General features: G+C 41.1%; 2 protein-coding genes and 1 long non-coding RNA gene across 6 annotated transcripts in view; 2 read left to right on the top strand and 1 right to left on the bottom strand.

The window, feature by feature from the left end:
* The window catches only part of LOC122872334 (major facilitator superfamily domain-containing protein 6-A-like), a 93,959-nt gene extending 77,878 nt beyond the window's left edge, over nt 1–16,081 (top strand). Inside the window, exon 8 of one of the 3 annotated variants that reach the window (XM_044188437.1) lies at nt 15,937–16,081. In XM_044188437.1, coding sequence (XP_044044372.1) covers nt 15,937–16,066 — 130 coding nt within the window. In that variant the 3' untranslated portion in view covers nt 16,067–16,081. Of the gene's footprint in view, nt 1–1,871; nt 2,005–15,936 lie in introns of those variants that run through there. The other 2 variants (XM_044188433.1, XM_044188441.1) reach the window with 2 other exon arrangements.
* On the top strand, nt 1,874–14,045 carry nab1b (NGFI-A binding protein 1b (EGR1 binding protein 1)). The gene is made up of 7 exons (XM_044188446.1): nt 1,874–2,674; nt 2,812–2,945; nt 3,239–3,290; nt 5,378–5,497; nt 8,008–8,176; nt 10,189–10,350; nt 10,581–14,045. The coding sequence occupies exons 1-7, from the start codon at nt 1,874–1,876 to the stop codon at nt 10,655–10,657; spliced, it is 1,515 nt and encodes a 504-aa protein (XP_044044381.1). The 3' UTR covers nt 10,658–14,045.
* A 151-nt stretch (nt 16,082–16,232) lies between the features above and the next one.
* LOC122872340 lies at nt 16,233–19,767 on the bottom strand. Of its 2 annotated transcripts, XR_006377084.1 has the most exons (4): nt 17,976–19,767; nt 17,621–17,790; nt 16,632–16,713; nt 16,233–16,431 (listed from the first exon to the last, which is right to left on the bottom strand). It is a non-coding gene; the product is annotated as an uncharacterized LOC122872340 (long non-coding RNA). The 2 variants fall into 2 exon arrangements; XR_006377083.1 differs by having other exon boundaries at nt 17,621–19,767.
* Nucleotides 19,768–19,938: the final 171 nt, after the last annotated feature.

The following is a 19,938-nucleotide window of genomic DNA, read 5'->3' as shown; positions in this document are numbered from 1 at the left end:
GATCCACAGACACGTCACAATAACCTGTTTCAACTAATGTTTTGTTGCTAGTCTGGTTTGTAGAGTTTTAGATATTAATCGACAATCCATTCTGGTATCAGCAGGCTGCTAGCAAGGTTGTGAATTAGCAAAAGCTTTATTAGCAGCAGCAGTAGTAGTGGTAGAAGTAGCATTTGTAGTTCTAGTTGAAATACAACTCCACATATAGGTGATCGTTTTAGTCTTCTCTCAGGCTGCGTTTGTCTCTGTCATTTTCCCAACTCAGTCAGGCCAAGTGGAGGCCTGCTGGCTCCCTGGGCTGAGGCTCTCCGGGCCTATTCTGGGCGAGGCGAGCCCACCACCTACACATCCTGCAGGGGTGGAGAGAGGCATGTGGTCCTCCCAGTAACCCGGGCCTGCTGACTGCCACTCCTCTGTTAGCTAGGCCTCCGCAGGGCCTCAAATGAACATAGGAAGAGTAAAAAACAAGCCTCTTTCAGATCTCCGCTTTTGCTTTTTCTCAAATTAGAGTGGCAAGTAACAAGTACTTGACACAGTTCTGAGTGTTTCTTTGCTTTATAAGGGTTGAGATTGGAGGCAGAGTGAATGACAGAATTACTTTCGAACATAAATACTAATCTAACAGGCTGACAGGGCAGCAAACAGCCAAACATGCAGAAAAGGTTTATTCACAGGGTTCTGCAAATGTGGAATCTGCCCGGATGCATGTAGAGACACACTTAGAGCTAAAATAGTAGCAGCAGATTAAAAATGCCACGTTTTCAGCATTTTACTACTGTGTGCATTCAAGCAGGATATGGCATTAAACTACTAAAAGAAATATCTTTGCTCATTAGTAGATCAGTGCTCTACAAGTGTAAGAAATACAAAATCTGCCCTGTAAAAGGCAGCTTTGTAGTGTGTAACCCGTGAACCTACAGAGCTTCGTTTTGTGTCTTGATCCCGCACATGAAACATGAATACTTTCAAGTTCAAACACCTGAAAAGATGTAGATTACTGAACAGGGTTAAAGCGGAAATCTTGAAAAACCTACCTGTGCCATTCATTCTAAAAATGAAAGGCACTCATGGCATTCTTGATGGAAAATTTAACCTTTTACTGCACCTGCTGAAGCCTGATAAACTGCAATCATGCACCTGCCAAGGATAATATGTACAGTCCAAATATAAGTCATGTATATTTTCACAGTAATGTGTCTCCATGTCAGTTTATGGTGGCAATTTTGGTGCAGAATCAGGTGTAACATGAAACCTCCAATAAAGAATTTGGATTTTCGACAAAAAATCTCAACTCAAGTTTCTAGGTTTAGTTTTTTTTTTAGCTTTAAACTGCATCTCGATCTTCCTCAGTCGATGGAATTTGCTCAGAAACTTAAGTGACAAACTCGAGTTGAGAATTTTATTTGTCCAGGTCAAGAACTCTATATAGCCTTTTTGGTTTTGGTGGCTGCTAACTAGCCATCCAGGCAGAAAGAAAACGAGCTCAGATGCTACTACGTCCTTAATAGCAGTGAGGATCTCTCTTTCTGACTTCTTCATAAAGGACAACTCACCATTTGGCGCTCAGCAGGGGGATTTCAGGCCCTGCAGTCAGCAAATGACTTATCTGACATTTCTACATTTGAATTTTTTTGAAGGACCGGACAAGTTATTCAGCTTTAAAGGAACAGTTTGGAAAATATGGTAATTTGCTTTCTGGCCAAAGAGCTTACCGGCAGCTGGCTCCAGCTTTAGAGTGGTATCGATCTTCTCATCTAACTCTCTGCAAGAAAGTGAATAGGCGTACTTTCTTAAATTAGTCCTTTAAATAACAAACTTGTTTGGCTCTGTAAACCTAAGGTCTTATTGACCTGTTGTGCGCCCTCCCTCAGGTATGGCAGCAGTGTTGCCGAGAACCCTGGGTGAGCTGCAGCTCTACCGGATCCTGCAGCGAGCGAACCTGCTCTACTACTACGAGGCCTTCATCCAACAGGGGGGCGACGACGTGCAGCAGCTGTGCGAGGCCGGGGAGGAGGAGTTCCTGGAGATCATGGCCCTCGTCGGCATGGCCAGCAAGCCGCTGCACGTGCGCCGCCTGCAGAAGGCTCTGCGCGACTGGGTCACCAACCCGGCCGTCTTCAACCAGCCGCTCACGTCGATGCCCGTCTGCAGCATCCCCGTCTACAAGCTGCCCGAGGGCTCGCCCACGCTGCTCAGTGCGCAGGACCGAGCCAACACCGCCAGCGTCAAGATGCCCAAAGCCGTCGCCGCCGCCTGCTCCGACCCAGGGAAGCTGGAGGTGGCACGAGACAAAGTGTCAGCCGGGTCGCCGCTGCAGGGCAGCAGCGAGGCTCGATTCTGGTCGGGCCACAGCAACGACAGCGAGCACAGCCTGTCGCCGTCGGACCTCGGCTCCCCGTCCTCGCCGAGAGACGCGTTAGAGGCTCTGGACGCCGCGGCAGTCCAGTCAGTCCTGGAGTGCGTGGACAGGATGGCGCCGGGACTTCCTAAAACAGACCTAGCTGAGGTCAAAGAGCAGCTGAAGAACAACAAGAAGCTGGCAAAGATGATCGGACACATCTTTGAACTGAGCGACGATGACCCACGGAGGGAAGAGGAGATTCGTAAATACAGCGCCATCTATGGACGCTTTGACTCCAAGAGGAGAGATGGCAAACACCTGACGCTGCACGAGGTTGTCCACCAAACAAAAAAATCACTTGACTGCTTGAAATTACATGCTTGATAGATTCATTTGTCCTCAGGGATCCTTGAGGTTTATGTTTCTGTGTTTTTCCTGAACTAAACTGACTCACTGTGTGTGATGTGTAGCTGACGGTGAACGAGGCGGCAGCTCAGCTCTGTATGAGGGACATGGCTCTGCTGACACGTCGAGACGAGCTGTTCGGGCTCGCCCGCCAGATTTCCAGAGAGGTCACCTACAAATACACCTACCGCACCAGCAAGTAAGAGCTCAGACTGAGTCAGTTGGTTCATGGCTTCTTCTTATATCCTCTCTCTTCAATCAGCCATGTTTTTATGTTTAATCAGCCTCTTATTGTGAACATTTTAAAGTAGTTATCATCTCTGTAATCTCTTCAATGAGAATTAATCTATCCATCCATTAGCTATACCCGCCTAACATTTGGCGGGGGGGGGGGCTGGAGCCGATCCCAGCTGACAGGAAGTGGTTTTGAAAAAAACCCTTGAGTTCTGATGTATGAAGTCCTGAAGTGTATTTCCTGATGTTTCTCTGCAGGTCACGCTGTGGAGACAGAGACGAGCCGTCCCCTAAAAGGATTAAAACAGAGGTAAGGTCAGCAGTGAAACATCACTGCAGTCAGATTAAAGCTGTGCTGTGGGAATATTAATGGTTGTACTTGTAATCTTGTACGTGTTAAACTGAGATTTAAGGTGAACACAAAGAAACTTTCCCCCTTTCAGCAGATACATTTGAAAACAGACTCTGCACATACATCGTTCTGCACAGTGAAGCTTTAAACTACTTTAAACAACCATCAAAATAGCTGCAAATTACTTTTCTGTTGTGTTAGTGCAGAAGCACCACTAGAAAAACTCACAACAACACTAACACGTTAGCCAACAAAAAACATGTATAAGGAAAGAAATTCTGACTTTTCAGAGACATCTTGTGTCCAGCAGGTAAACTTTTGATGTGAAAAATATTTACATATTCATAGATTTGTTTTTGTCGGGGCAGGGAGGAGAAGGAAAAGACATTTTTAAGAATTTTTGAAAACATGTCAGACACACAAATTTATTATTCCAACCAGAATGTTTTTATATGTTTTGGTCACACAAAACAAGCAATTTGATGACAACACTTTGGGAAACTTTTTCGGGGCGTTTTGGACTTTCTTTAGACCAATCAAAAATCAAAATCACTGGATTAATTGATAATGAAAATAGTCGTTAGTTGCAACACTGCACCTGTCAATCAAACAGTGTGGGTGGGACTGTGACGTCTCCTACGTTCTGATCTTCTGTTGATGAAATTTGAGTTTCTGTAGTTTCAGCCATAGTGGCTATCCCTGCTCATGCTGACTACACAGTCCTTCTTCTTCTTCTGCTTGTTCCAAACAAACCAGAAAAGTAAACACGCATCACTTCCTGTGTGAAATAGCCTCCAGATTAGAGTGTTTGGAACAGCAAATAGGAAAGGCTTTCTGCTCTGGATATGTGTTCAGTCACTGTTGTTTTATAGCAGTCATCAGTTTATGTGATGGAGGATCACTTACAAGTCTTTGCAGCGTGACATTTGACCTCTTTACTTTTGGTTGCTGAAGCTCGGCTCACCGGTTAATTTTCAATATTTGAAATACCCGAAAAGTAAAAACACGAGCTTGGCAGATGGAGCTCCTCTGTGCAGTTACCAGAAACAGAATGGACACAGCGGCTACAGCCTTGAACAGAGTACAAAGCGATCTCTCTGTGTTCACCTCCTGACACACTTGGCTGAGAGTTTTCTTTGAGCTCTGAATGGCTCCTCTCAGTGTGTAAACCGACGATCGAAAACATGTGGTGGCTGCGAACTCTGCAGGGATTTTAACCAAGAAGAAGAGCTGCAGATGAACCGACACCTGTTCGCAAAAACTACTCGGAGATCCCAAAAGGGGGGATTTCCTGCCAAATTCACTTTCAGGCCGCTGTTCTGCAGAAACAGAAAAACTCCCAAAAAAATTCCACTTTGTTTTTAAGGAAATGCAAATATTGGAAATAATAATAGCAATGAGAATAATTCCTGATGTCATGTTATTGTTATTATAATAATACAACTTACATTTACTAGTGGTTAAAGTAGTGGTAGTTTTGAATGGTTAAAATGATTTATATTGTGATATTGGTACATTGGTACATACATCTATGATCAATAATAGAGTTAAAATAGATTAAAATAAGGCACCTCGAGATAAAAGATTCATTTTTTTTATTTCAAGCAAAAGAAAATCTATCAAATTATTAAAAAGGGGGTTTGATAAAGAAGATAGACACGTAGAATCTGTGGTTAACAACAATTATAACAACTATTATATCAAATAATCGTAATAAAACCAACCACCGTGGTTTTATCTTTTATATCCCTTTCTTTACAATGCCAGGAGTTTTTGTGTCGCACTGACTCAAACTAATATCAGGACAAGCTTTAAAAGATATCAGGTGTAATTTGTGTGTAATTGTAGAAAGTAAATCCTCCTCAGGGCATTTAACCCCCCAAAATTTCAGTACAGAGGACATGTCCTTAAATGGCCCTTAAATCTGACATATAATCTGCTACTCTACAGTATCTGGGTTAAATAAAGGAAAAAAGCTTCCCCTCAAAATCGTACACAAGACGGAGAGATTAACATTTTTCTGTCTGTCTTTTCGACTCCTTCAGGAGAACTTCTTCGACATCCAGGAGGCGCTGCAGGCCATCCACATGAGGCAGGAGATGCTGAGGGAGCAGCTGGCCTGCGCCAAGTCGAAAGGAGAAGAAACCGTCGGACGAAATCTGCAGGTATGCAGCCGAATAAGATAAAGTCCGTGGTAGAGGCTGTTGCTGTTTGATTGTGTTATAACGCCCCCAAAATCCCAAACCTGCAGTTGCGTCTCAGAACATGGGAGGACGTTCAGGGATGTCGGGGGCGCAATAACAAAATGAGGGAGTGAAGCTTTGAAACAGAAGTGTTTCTAATTCTTGTAAATGTTGAGTTTATTTGAAGGCCAATCAAAGATGGTAATTCTCAGGACTGACGTTATCTTTTACAAGCTCCCGTAGTGTTCCTTCATCACCATGAACACACATACTGTAATTTACTTTGGCTCAGTCCCACACACACCGTCCTGCTGCCCCAAATACTCACCAAATGTGGATTCATCCGCCGCTGGAAATAGTCCCCAACAAATGCACTATTTCTTCCTGTTTGTTTGCTAAAAACTACAGTGAGCAGCTGTTTTAGGAAATTTGCCTTTTTTTATAAATAATATATATTTGTGAGGTGTTTGTAAAGATCTTCAGTAGGAGCCAATGAGCTCGGAGCTGAGAGCCACAGACAGGAAGTCAGACACTACTGAGAGACGGACCGACATGTTGTTGGTTTTGGTCTTTTTCATTGGATTTTTTTTTTTACATTAATAAAAATTAAAGACTTTTTGTCAGTGTGTGCTGTTTGAGAAAATATTCAAAATAAAAGATGCTATATCTTGCTGAAGAAATCCTCTAAAACAAACCAACTGACTAAACTAACTTTCCACCAAATTCCATTGAAATTTGTTACGTTTTTAAGATACCCTGCTAACTGAACGTATAACCTTCTTGGTGGTGGTAGAAAAAAGGCAGTGCTATATTGTTAGAGTGGGCTTACACAAATAATTTTAGTTTGTTTGACAAATTAAAAAAAGGGCCACTTACTAGCTTTGTCCAGAGCTTTCAAACGCATCTCACGGCCTTCATCAGTGGATAGCTCATTTGTCAGTTGTCTGCTAAGCTAGCTTTTTTTTTCCTTTCATCGAACAACTATATTAAAATGAAAAGATAGAGATGAACACAGAGCGTCTCTCTTAATGCTCAAACAAATGTACCTCAGCTGTCGGGTTGAAAGGATTCTCACCAACAGATATGGCGACACATTTCCATGTCAGCAGCTGTTGCGGCTGCAGGATCCAGTTTGTTCCCAGTAATGTTCTTTATTGGTTTCCAATGCCTCTGCTGCTGTGGCTTGTTCCTAATTAGAACCAGAGTGTAGGAGGAGGGCTTTATGATAACTCATTACGCAGGAAGCATGTTTGTGTGAAGTGTGTGTGTGTTTGTGGAAAACGCATGCTCCTTCACTTCAACATATGTCTCGTCTTGTGTAAATGCTGGTTTATCAATCTGTGTTTGTGCGGCGGCAGTTACGCAGTTGTCATTTTGATGTGATTTCGCAGAAATCGCATTCAGATGAAGAAGAGATTTCATGGCTGCATTCACACCGCAGGCCCTCTGAACCGCTGTGTGAGGAAGTAAAGCACGGCCCATAATAATCTGAGATGACAGATATCACTGCTGTTTCTATGAAACTGAGGTGTCAACTGTTTGTCAGTCTTTACTTCATTCGTCCTCCATCTTAATGCTTAGTGACTGCCGTAAACTGGGATTATGCTTCTCCAGGCTGTAAGGGAACGTACGCAGGTGTCATTTCTTTCAAACCTGTAAGGATTGTGGCCGCTAGGAAGCAGTGTCATGTTTAGCAAACCGCAATGTGAAGAAAACAGAAATCGGTTTCACCCCGGTGACGCTGTAAACAAACCACTACATTCGTGAAACAAACGGGAAATAATTTGAACTTATCATTTTCCTGTTGCGTTGTTGTTAAGACTACAAATCTCAGATCCAGAGCGGCGGTGACATAAAGTACAGCACAGGAGTGAATCGTCTTGACTTCCTTTGAGCAAAACAGCGTCTTCTGTGGATGCTTTTGGCCTGATAATCATTCTAAATCGTAATTTCACTGTCACTTCATTATTATCACTGTCTGAATTGCTGAAATAATCTGATATGTGGACGATGATTCATCGGTCTGCGACCGGACTAGGATGCTTTTGATTTAAAAGAATCCTTCCTGTAAATGTTGTCATAATTACTGGATCTTTCGTTTTACTCTCACATATCAACGTCATCCTCACAAATTCTCTCTGGGTTGTTAAAGTGTTGAAATATAATGGTCATGAAAGCTCCATGGGAAAATATTACAGCATATACTCCTAAAATAAATCATTAGAACACAGAAACAGTCAGACGTTTACTTCTTCTGCAGTAGTTTCCTGACATGATTGTTTTCTATTTCCCTCCAGTTAATTTAAAATGAATAAAGTCTCTTAATCGGCACGATTCTTCTTCAATATGTTTCAACCAGATAATCACTTGCAATGTTGAGTAAATGAGACAATTTTCACATCCGACTCGAGTCAAATCATCTTGATTTGGTCTTGAGACAGAAAAACGCATTGTTCCTGTAATTGTTCCTATAAATCGTTTGTGTCCATCAGATGCAGCTGGAGCGTCTGCTGGCCAGGCAGATGGAGATCCTGCAGGACGCCGCCGTCCAGGAGCGACTCCAGGCTCTGGACTGGAGGATCCCCCCCGCCGCCTTAAAGTACCTCAACGACGCCCAGAACACCAACGGAGCCGCCGCCGACGCCAGCAGAGACAACCAAGGTAGGGCATGAGCACACGGTGGAGAGGAGTTCAAGTGCTGCATAAAATAAACAAACATTTCTCAATCGAAAATAGAGTTTGCCTCTTTGTTGTTACAAAAAAACCCATAATTTTCTGGATTTTCTGATGGAAGTCAAAATGTCAACCTGGGAGGGACATTTTTATTTTAAAAGGCGTCGCACAAAAATAAATCTGCATGCCTCAGGTTGCCACACATTAACCATATTGCTTATCTAAGTTCAACAAAAAAACAACAATTTCGATGATCAGTTAATGCTTCAAATCATTTATCAAACAAAAATGCCAAACTGTCTCTGGTTCCAGCTTCTCAAATGTGAAGATTTGCTGCTTTGCTCTGTTTTACATAATGGTAAATTGAATATTAATATGTTTTGTACTGTTGGTCTGACAAAACAAGCAATTTGAAGATGTCACCTTGGGTGCTGGGAACTTTTCTGACTTTTTTAATAGACTAAAAGAGTAATTGTATGTTTATAAATCAATCAAAGGGAGCCCAGATGTTTTAGTTACTCAGTCCACTATTTCCGGCCACCAGCACTGAGCACACTGTTGAATACACTCTAGTCACTCAGCAAGAACGAAGTCCTGTTTCATCTTCGATTTGTTGCTCTTCAATTTATTTATACAATTCCCATCTGAGTAAGAATATCTGATGTAACTGGGAAAAAATGCCTGTAAATTCCTCCAGTAAAGCATAAATCTCACCTTTCTTTGGCTTGTCCGGGTTTAGTTTGTGCGTCTTTTTGTCGTAATTGGCCCACTGCCGCTCCTAGTGTCCAATCAAGAGAAAACATCCAGCTGTGGTTTGCAGTCGTCAGCCAAATTGTTGGCATTTAAGCTCAATAGGAAACAGACTGAACAAGAAATATGTTGATCTTTTTTGGAGGCTAATTTGAGGAGAAGATTTATTTCATGTCATAAATGTCACAGGATGCGTACGTGGCTGTGTGGATGGAAACAACACCTATAGGTGCTGATTTTCCACACCCAGCTGTGGCAGCTGTCACTTTGTTTTGTTTTTACCCATCTCCGACTTGTCAAACACAGAAGGAGGAAGAAGAAAGAAAAAAAGACGCATTATTATTCAGGATCTTACTTCTCCTCCGGGCCTCATCTCATTTTCATCCCTTTCCTCCCTCACCCACTCACGACAGCTCATTATATCGCTGTTCCCACAAATCCCACAATGCACCTGTAATTATCACGCCCACGCCTGTTTACCTCCAGCCAGTTGCCTGGAGGGGGGCGTCTCTCTCTCTCTCTGTCTCTGTCTGCCTCTCTCTCTCCTCCCCCTCTTCTTCTCTGCTTTCCTTCCTCTTTTTCTTCCTCTTGTTTCTTTTCTCTGTCATTTCTTTTCTTCTTCTTCCTGTCTTAACCTCTCTCCTATCGCACAGTTTCATATTATATCCTGTATTTTCCTGTATATATGTCTCTCTTAACCCCAGTTTTCCTTGTTTTTTCTCTGTATTTGGCTCTTTCGTCTTCTCTTTTTTATATTCTCTCTTCCTAGCCATGTTTCCTTTTAATGCACATTATGTCATATCTCACTAGAACAGCTAAGCTAAATAAGTTGAATTTACTCAGTATCATCAAAAAGTTGGCAAAACCTGGTTGAGGTTGCATATCCACATACTTTTGGTGAAAATTGCTAAAGGCCGTATGGATTGAAGTCAGGAGTTGTGTGTTTTTATCCACTCTCAGCACATTTCAACATGTTTTGCTAAGTCAACTGTAGAGCTGCAACAATTGTAGCATCGATTAGTCGAGTTAGAAAATGAATTGGCAACTATTTTGATATGTTCAATACACATCCTGAATATTGAATATGTAAAACAAAGCCAGTGTTAGAACAACACCTGGGCTGATGCTTTTATCCAACTGGATTCACTTCAGTCTAATTCTGATTGATTATGATTGATGTATGAAGTTCTGAGCACAACGAGAATAATTCTGTTTGTTTATTTGTGTTTCTGTCTATGTCTGTCCTCCAGATGAACGACCAATCAACTTGCGAGTGGTTAGTCAGAACATGCAGGAAGGCGACCTCCCATTGGGCAAGCAGCTAGCCAATGAACTGAAGCGCCATCACAACCACAACAACAACAACAACAACAACACCACCACCACAGACGAGACCAAAACACCAGCAACAGGTTAGTGATGTTAGACGTCTAGCTGGACCTATTATCCAGGGCTTACAGTGGGCAAGTAGGTAGAGGGTTGAATGCCTTGCTCAAGGACACTTCGGGCAAAAGTTGAAGTACATAAAAGCTGAGAAATTACAGCATTAAATTTGTTCTACAGTTACTACTTTCTACAAGACTTTATGCTGAACTATAAACCTCTTTGCTGACGATACCGTCGTTTATCTTTGTCTCTTCAGAAAACGGGACGTCGCAGCGGGCGTCCAACAACACAGAGAAGAAGACCATCAAGTCAGAGCCGGAAGACTCCACATAGTGCCTCCTGCCACACCCTACCACCACCCCCACCCCTTGTACCAACCCTCAATTCATTCTACTCACACTTGACAGTATGCATTTATTACCCGTCAATAGATACTAAGCAAGCACAGCCACAGTAGAGCCTTAACAACCAATGTTGCCTCATGAATAGCATTTATTTTTCTTTGATTTTGTCTTTGTTTTTTTGTTTAAAAGGTATTTGCCAAAGCACCTAGAGAGCATGTCAAGAAGCCCTTCAGTGCTCTACAGGTCTTTGTCTGTTGATTAATTATACACGTTAGATGTACATGTAATTTAAGAGTGATCTGTTTTAGACATTTGTATACTCTTTACCTCTGCCTGTGTGGTGTTTTTGTTGCTTTCTTTGGACAGCCAGGTTGCAGGCTGTGATGCCGGGGCTGAGTCTTAACTCAAACGTAGATTCAGAGATGAGACAACAACAGAAATGTTGGGTGTGTTGCTGCATGTCCACACTGTGGCGAGATCAGCATCTTGGTAACACTTTTGTATGGCTACCATATAGCCAATGTTTTAAGGCCTCCTTCACTCACTTGTACCTTAAAACAATGCTGCCAATATTCAATCTAAAATTTCAAATTCCAAAATATTTCAAGTGTTTCTCCTTCAGATTTTTAGCAACACTAGCTGTGGTGCTCTAGGGATGGCAATGCCGCCACTTTGGTTCAGACTAAAATATCTTCGTAGTGGATACTTTGCCATGAAATTTGGCATTTGACATGCATGCCCCTGAAGAGGATGAATCCTAAATACTTTGGTGATCCTCTGACTTTTGATTTAGCAGCACCTGCAGGTCAAACTTTATAATTAACCAGTGAAATATCTTGACATCTACCAAATGGATTGGCACAAACATTGGTACAGACATTCATGGTTCCCAGATGATGTAACCTTATGATTTTGATGATCCTCTGGCTTTTCCTCTAGCGCCACCATGAGATTGACATATTTGGTTTTTGAGTGAAATACCTCCACAACTATGGAATAGTTGACAAAGTCAGAAGTCTACACTCATTTGTCCAATACTTTGGTTTATGACCAAATACCTGCAAAGCTAATGGCATTCCCATCAGCCTCAGTTGTACTTAGTGTATGGTGCTAATTAACAATTGTTAGCATTCTAACTGAGATGGTGACCATGGCAAACATTACTTGCTAAACATTAGCATTTAGCTTGAGAGCAATGCGAGTACAGCCTCACAGAGCCGCTAGCGTGGCTGTAGACTTTTAGTCTCATTATTTTCAGGATGGAAACAGGGTGTAACACAGTTATTTTGGGGTTGGCAGCTCTTGTAGGCAAGGTCGCCAAATCAATATTACCCTAATACTAATAGTATATTATTAAGGCTTTCATAATGAATTTTTAATGCACTTGTAATGCCTTATGACCTATATGTCAACACAAAGTGCTTATTGATGCTTTATGTTGCCAGTCATCAACACATTATAGATGAAACTTTCGATAAACTATACATGCAAGCATATATATGAATATTTATTGGAAAAAAGATCAAAGTCATCAACACGTAATAATGGCAGACATACAAAGTGATACCTAATTTTGAGATTCATGGCTGGTATCCAAAAATTCACAATCCATTTTCATGACTTTACAAGGCAACTATAATTTTTGACTATAATAAACTTACCAGCAATAGCCAAAGATTTAGCAGCATTTGAGTCTTCTGAGCCTCCATCATTCTCCCAAATCTAACTTAGGTGTCTGTATTTGTACTGTAACTCAAAACAAAGGTGTAAAAGTACTGTAGGGAGATAGAGTTAGGATTCAGCCCCTGTAGCAGGTTAGTTTTTTTGTCGTTCACTTCAAATGGTAAAACAGGAGAGGTTTGGATTAATCCATCCGTCCTCGCTCTTGTCTTGTGTATATTTATGGGAGGTAATCTAAGAAGAGGATGTAGAGGAGCTGTTGTGGAATAACAGCAGGGGACCACTGTCATTGGTCTTGGCAGGATGGCTGGGCTGGCATGCCGGAGGCCAAGCTAATTGGTTCATTTCACTTTGTAATTTAGCAAAACACTGCTGTTGAACCGAAACCACGCATCTGCAAACAGGGAATATTTCAGGAAAAAGCCTGTGTGTATTTTAGAAATGATCCAACAAGCTTTCAGCAGGCCCCACAGGTCGTAAAATCCACTCAATATGTAGACTTTCAACTGAAGACAGATTCAAATATTATATATATATAATTTAATATAAGGTTGCAGGCATGTGGTTTTTCAACAACAGCGGCAAAAAGCAAAATTCCTGTTTATTGCTGTTCTTCGCGGAGCAGCAGCCTGGGGTCTGTAAATAGTACCTTGATAACAAATAGTGCTAGCCTAATCTCTCAACCAGGGTTCTCCTTTGTCAAGTGTAACTTTGCTGTAGATTTTTGGTGTCAATACGGTGTTTATGTATGTAGAGCAAAAACAAAAAAAAGAAAACTTAAGTATCATGGAGGAAAAAATACAACAGTGTGAAAGTGTCTGGTATATAAAAACATGCTTTACATGATAATGTTGATTAGCCTTAGCTCTTAACAGTGTTTAATCCACCTGTGATGGCCATCAGTGCATATTTCAAAGATGTGTTTTTGCTGTTTAGAGGTAAATACATAACAAATAAGTGTTCACTGTGTTTTTATGTGTTCGCCACACTGTGTAAATACATCTGTTTGGTCCAAGATGATAATAATGTCCAGACAATTTGGTCTAACTCTTCTTTCCCCCTACTCCTTGCAGATAGTTTAGTCTCACTCAGCATAATGACAGACCAATGCAATATTTATGTAAGTAATAAGTCTATTTGCATACTATATGGATCCGTCATTTTGTTATGTGCTCAGTAACTGTATGTCTGTCATGAACTTCAGGGTGGGAATTCACCTACAACTTGGGAAATGTTTGTGTTGTCTCACTTTTTGTGCGCAGGGCACTGTATTTGTATTTAAAGACATTGTGTTTTTTTTTTCACGAAATTCCATGAGGTTGTTTTGTTTCAAGCAGCCACTATGGCAAGGAACTAGCGAAGATTTGGAGTCGTGGTCTGTTGTAAAAATCTAGTTTGCTAAAGCAAAACTAGCTAGTGAATTCTGGGAGATAAAGCCATCGTGGTTCGGGGGGCAAAAAACCTTTTGTTTCCAGCCCGATTGGCTCAAACACTGGCCGAGTTAGCGTGACAGTTGTACGATGTTTCAGAGAATAGCGCATGTCTGATCTGCCGTGTCACTGATCACTGTTCTCCTCACTGTTTATTGTAAAGTGATAGATTAGGCTTCACCTAGTTATGCACCTGTTTTTTAAACACTAATATATTTTATTTGTTATACAGCACATAAACATTAAACTTTATTTTTTTGAACTCTATTGTGAAGTGCGCTCTGTGATCAATGTCATCTTAATCTAGTTTAAACCTGTGGTTTCATTACTTGTCATGAGCGTGTGTGTGTGGTAATATGACTATTATAGCCCAATTTATACTGGATTTTTTTAAGATGATACACAGAAAAACTATAAAATGTCCTACATACAATTGTTTTAACATAAAACGAAACATAACATTTTTTTGACAAGGATCCCTTTAATTTGATTATCAAAGAATATTAAAGAAATGTACTGAGTGGGACATTTTATAGTGTAGAAATAAACTTCATCAACGATGAAGATCTAAATAGTCCGTAGTATTAGCCACGGTGATCTATCAGTCGGGCTCTACTTACTACATTTTTTGGGAGCTTGACATCTTGGTGGTTCACCATGTAAGAGCAGGATTAACAAATTAATTTAACATTAATTTAATGTAAATAATGGCACGTCTGGTAGCCAGACTCATGCCAAATTTGCCTTAAGTCCAATTCCAAGTGCCGACACTGGCCCAAAGCTAGCGTGAAGGCTCCTAACTGGAGCTAATTTTCCAAAAGACCATTTTAAGTCTGTCCAAGTTCATTAATTATAGATGTATAAACAACTACATTTCCAAAATGATGGCTAAACATCAACTTAAATCCAGCATTCCCAGTTGCTGGACTAATGCCGAAATAGCCTAAAGTATTTTGGTCCAGTTCCAGGTGCCAACACTGGCCCAAAGCTAGCTTGAAGGCTGCTAACTGGAGATAATTCTCAGTCCAAATTGGCTTGAATCCACATAAAACCTTCCCAAATCTGGCAGCCATTTATGGGCCAAAGCTTTAGATTTGGTTGTCTGGTGCCAGAACACAGCCAACATTTAGCCACAGTTGACCCAACACAGCTAGCTTTTCACAGGATACGTGACGATAGCTAACACTTTTGTTAACAACAAATTTTCACTATTCACTAATAATGACGATTTATATTTAAGCAACTGACTAAAATAAAAGAGGAACGAACAAGACCGACTCAGGATTAAAACAAAAAGTTTTATCTTCATATGCTAGTTTTATGTAGCTTGACAAAATATCAACTCGAGTGTCGTTTATTAGCTTTTTCTGGAGCTTTCAGAAAGAAAGTGAGGGACCTTAAGTTAAGATTATCTTGTCAAACTACTGCTCCCAAGGTCAGAAATGAACTGTCACACTCAAATTGTTATATGCAGCTGCTCGTTGTACACTCACTGTAGGTGTTAGCATGTTAGCATGCTAGCACGCACACCAGACAGAGTTTTTGCAGCCGGGAAATCAAGTTCAGTGACTAATGGGGCAGAAAAGGTCTTTGTAGTGCTGTGATAACAGGTTACAGTCTTTGTAACACTATAGTGATAACAATGTTTTGGTAGATTATATATTAGCTTCCCACTACAGGGAGGAGCTGGTGGAGTTTCAGCGTCTTGTTCAAAAACTGAATCCTGGCTGGAAAATCTGAGCTGTTCAGGCACACTCGCCCTCCAGCAACTACTTTGAAGCCTTTGAGCAAGGCAGGCTTTTCCCAGCATGAGTGTGTGTGTGTGAATGCAAAGCCGGCTGGATCTGGAAAGTCCTTCCCAAGCGAAGACAGGTAAGAAGAGACCCACAGGCAGTAATGGGGTGAAAGTGGCGACCTTCCTTTAAAGGAGCTTCTCTGTTTTCTGTTTGGGTTTTTTTTTTTTTTTGTTTAAATTGTTGTTGTGCTGAAATGAATCCCTGCGCAGACCATTTGCATCAGCGTCACATCAACACATTGTGAAACTGGCTGATGACTCACTCTGACGCAGGTCCTTTTCACATACCTCCCATCATCCTCTCCACTCCCTCCATCCCTCCCCCCTCCCCCTTCTCTCTCTCTCTCTCTCTCTCTCACTCAGACAGATTTCTCTCTGGAGAACAGCTCAGCTCATGAACAGCCATGCTGGTTGCCGTTCACAGTGGCAGCCCCGCTCACCCCTCCCCTCCGCGTCCTCCTCCTCCTCCTCCTCCTCCAGTGCAAGTCACTGATGATGATGTGTTGCCGTGGCAACGGCTGGAGGTGGGCGGCTCCACGGGCGGTGGGCGGAAGCCAGCCGCTAAGCAGCGTGGGAGGGATCTGCCGAGCGCACCCATCACCCTCATTTTGAAAGGAGCAGGAAGCTGACTGCTTTTGAGAAGGTGTGGGTGTTGGTGAATTATCGCCTCTCCTCCCTGCAGCTTCGTTAGGGATCGCCTTGTTTGTCTCCCTTCCTTCCTTTGTATTCTGGTTTACTGCTGCATGCAGTCTAAATGCAGCTGCTCAAGGGGGATTTCTGAGCATAATCAAACTTTGAGAGCTGCTGTTAGTTTGAAAAAGCGGCAGTTTTCACACCAGTTTTCCTCAAGACAGACACCTGAGAAATAAAAAGCAAGTAAAGGGACAAAATAACTGAATAGAGTTACTTAAAGTGAATAAATAAATAGTTTTTAAGGATAATGTGGATATGGAGATCACTATCCACGCATCTGTGTGTCTTTTGAGACTGAGAATTAGCATGAAAAAGTGAAGTATCTCCTACAATCGATCTATTTTCTTCCATGTTATGAAATTTACCGGCCATCGGGGTCAAGTAGAAATCAATATGATCCCATCCACATGCAGCTTTGGTCGACAAGACTGAAAACTTGATTTGATTCTGTCAACAAACAAACAAAATATGCGTAACATAATACACATGAAAAATCAATCTAGCACACAAAATTAAAATAAAACAAACTATAAATAGACTCCTGTAGCATGTAACACAAAAAGCAGTGTTATGCATAAAGTTGAAATATGACACAAGATAAAAAAACTAAACTTCCTTCCATAGTAGTCCTGCCCCAAATACATCACAGCAACAGAAACTACTGTGCCTCTAAATGGAAGTTACTGTCTTTATATATTAAACATTATGCAAATAGTACATATTCTGACATTTCACTCATCTCTTTTATCCGGTGAGCTGTTCCAAATCACGGCGTGTGTCTGCAAGCTTGCTCATTGTGCTGTTCTGCAGCTTTTATGCTCAGTAGGTACACGATAAATGACTTAGGTCTTCACAAAACCTTCACGGGTTTTCGCAGAATATTGCTATTGGAGACGTAGACGTGACTACACCAGAAACTCACGGACCATAATGTACATAATGCTTGCACTGAAACCCAAAAGTACAGTTGTCAGTCATTTTTTAATTGCAGATTGAATGTGACAGATTGCATTGTCTTATTTTTAGAAGCTCCCAACGGGCGAGAAAATGTCACGCGTACGTAAACAAGGCTCCTGTTAATTAACTTGTTATCACGCTTGTCAAAGACACTACACGGTCGCGGTATGTGGACACCCAAACAAAAAGTTACAAAGTCCCTTACACTAAACAAAGATACAGGAATTCAATCAAGAAACCTGTAAAAAGAAACATTATTAATGTCAACCGATAAGAAGCTGTTTAAAAGATAAAGATTTGGTTTTCTTGGATAGATATTTTACATGATAAAACCAGGACAGGACGACCTTGCTGATATAACGTTCAAACTCGAAGTCTGAATAAAAAATACACCTACGTTTGTCACAGAAAACCCAAGTTTTTGACCAAAATTTGCCCCCATTCAGCCACAAGGGCCTCAGTGAGGTCCAACGCTGATGTTGGGCGATCAGGTCTGGCTCCCAGTCTGCGATCCAGTTCATCCCAAAGGTGCTGGATGGGGTTGAGGTCAAGTTCCTCCACAGCAAACTGGGAAAAACATTTCTTTATGGAGCTGGCTTTGTGGTAACGGGGTCGTTGTCATGTTGAAACAGGAAGTTGGAAGCCTACTGATGTCTAAAATAGCATTGCACGCTGTAGCATCAACAGTTCCCTTCACTGGAACTAAAAGCTTAAAACAAAAAAAACAGCCCCAAACAGTGGTGTCCACATACTTTTGGCCATATGGTGTAGCAACAGCCCGTCTGATAATCTAGGTTAGGTTGCATTTGAAGCTCAGGACTCATTCAGCAACTGCAAAAAAAGGGATTTTTAATGAAAACGTGGATTCCTGTAAAATAAAACCTACAAGAAAATTTTGTGGGAATTCCCCTTTATAGTTAGACCTGATTACATGGAAATATGAGCTGCAGAGTTTGGGTTTCTTCCAGTGAATTTAGTCCAAATTTATGAATGTTTCATGTTCCAAGTGAGGCATTATTAGTCAGCACGAATCTGTTTGGTTTATCCTCCTTGGAGCTCCAGGTGGGTGGAGTTTACAGAGATTCAGATAAAGTCAGATAAAAGTTTGGAGCCACAGAAAAGTAAAACAACTTACAAAATACTTTCCAGTGAGTAATCTCTTTTTTAGCTCTTTATTTTATTCTGGGTGTCAAACTCCACCCACCCAGGCCGCGAAAGAGGTCGAAATAAACATTAAAATGCTGTCTGACTCAGGTCTAATACAGCAGGAGGACATATTAAAGCCTTCAAGTCAGAATCTGTTTTATTGGGCACATAAAAGGAATTTGGCCAGACTGAGACACAATTTATGAATTGTTTAAGACATGGTTCTTATTGAAAATCAGCGTGCATCCTTTAATTTAAACGTAGCATATAATTAAAATAAAATCCAGATTTACTCCTCTGCACGGTGTGCACACAGCTCCCAGAAACTGAATTATAACTGCATGTTTTTTAGGGGTTGAGATTATTTTTGTCATCTATTATTGGTTTATCGGTGTGTTGCTGTGATCCAAAATGATTTCCAACCAGGACAGAGACCGCCATCTGCTGAGGAAACCACAGTCTGAATGTGTGCAGTACCAAAACAACTCACCTGGTGTCAGACCAAGACAAGACATAAAAACAGGCATCATGCTCAGCTGTGATTTACACTGACTTTAAGGCGCTTTATTTCCTGCTCTTAAGGACTTAAAGTGTATCTGTGGCGCATCACTACATTAAAACACGCACTAACATGTCCTGTGTGTTGAAATCATCAAATAAGTTCATGATAAAGTTGCAGCAGTGAAGATTCAGGAACCAAAGTGGCTCTTAAATCATCCACCTGAACTCAGTGGAGGACTGGATGTTTACTTTTAACCATTTATTAAATTAGATTTGACTCAACACAAAGAAATAATGAGCAATGCATTACATCACTGCGAGTCTAGGCTTCCCTATATCCTGGCCTACTTCATGAGCATTACTAAAGAATAAGAACATAGATATACAGTAGGAAAAATAGATATATAAGAATTTAGACAGAACGTCTACCCCCATACCTCAAACTATAAATACTCTATTCCCTTTTCTCAGACTGAGCTACTGTTTTATCTGATTTAGAGGCACAAACACTGTATTATAGCCCAAATAAGTGGCTATAATAGTTATTTAGGAACTTACAGTACAGTGTGCATGAGGTATTCAGTAAAAGGTTAAAGTAATAGCCTACAATTAAACTTTTAGGGGATTTTAAGTTGTTTTTTTTCTGCAATAGCACATAAACATGAGTATATATCTGTTTTTTATCCACTATAATATTATTGCATTGCTTAATTGGAGCTCAGTCAGTAGTGATGGCATCTGTCGCATACTTTGCTATGTTTCCTCTCTAAGCTCTAAATACGTGATCGCTTCGGTTCTTGTGTGTCTTACATAAGCTGTTACAAAGTGAGAAAACGTGCTTAAAAACATTATAAAAGCAAGTATGTATTCATAATAGCTATAAAATGTTAACTTAACTGTCGAAAAGTGATGGAGATTAATTATCAAAACAACGATCCGAGTAGGCGAGACAGTTCCGATGATTGACAGCGCTCTTGGCCAATCAGGTGCAGATATGCGTTATCATAGTCCAATCAAAGCTCTTGCAGCGTCAAAGGTAGGTTGTGTCCCACTGAGGAAAATGATCTG

Source organism: Siniperca chuatsi, linkage group LG24 (assembly GCF_020085105.1).
Source record: "Siniperca chuatsi isolate FFG_IHB_CAS linkage group LG24, ASM2008510v1, whole genome shotgun sequence".
NCBI lineage: Eukaryota > Metazoa > Chordata > Actinopteri > Centrarchiformes > Sinipercidae > Siniperca > Siniperca chuatsi.
The sequence above is the reverse complement of the archived record's forward strand: the minus strand, read 5'-3'. Positions and strand labels throughout refer to the sequence as shown.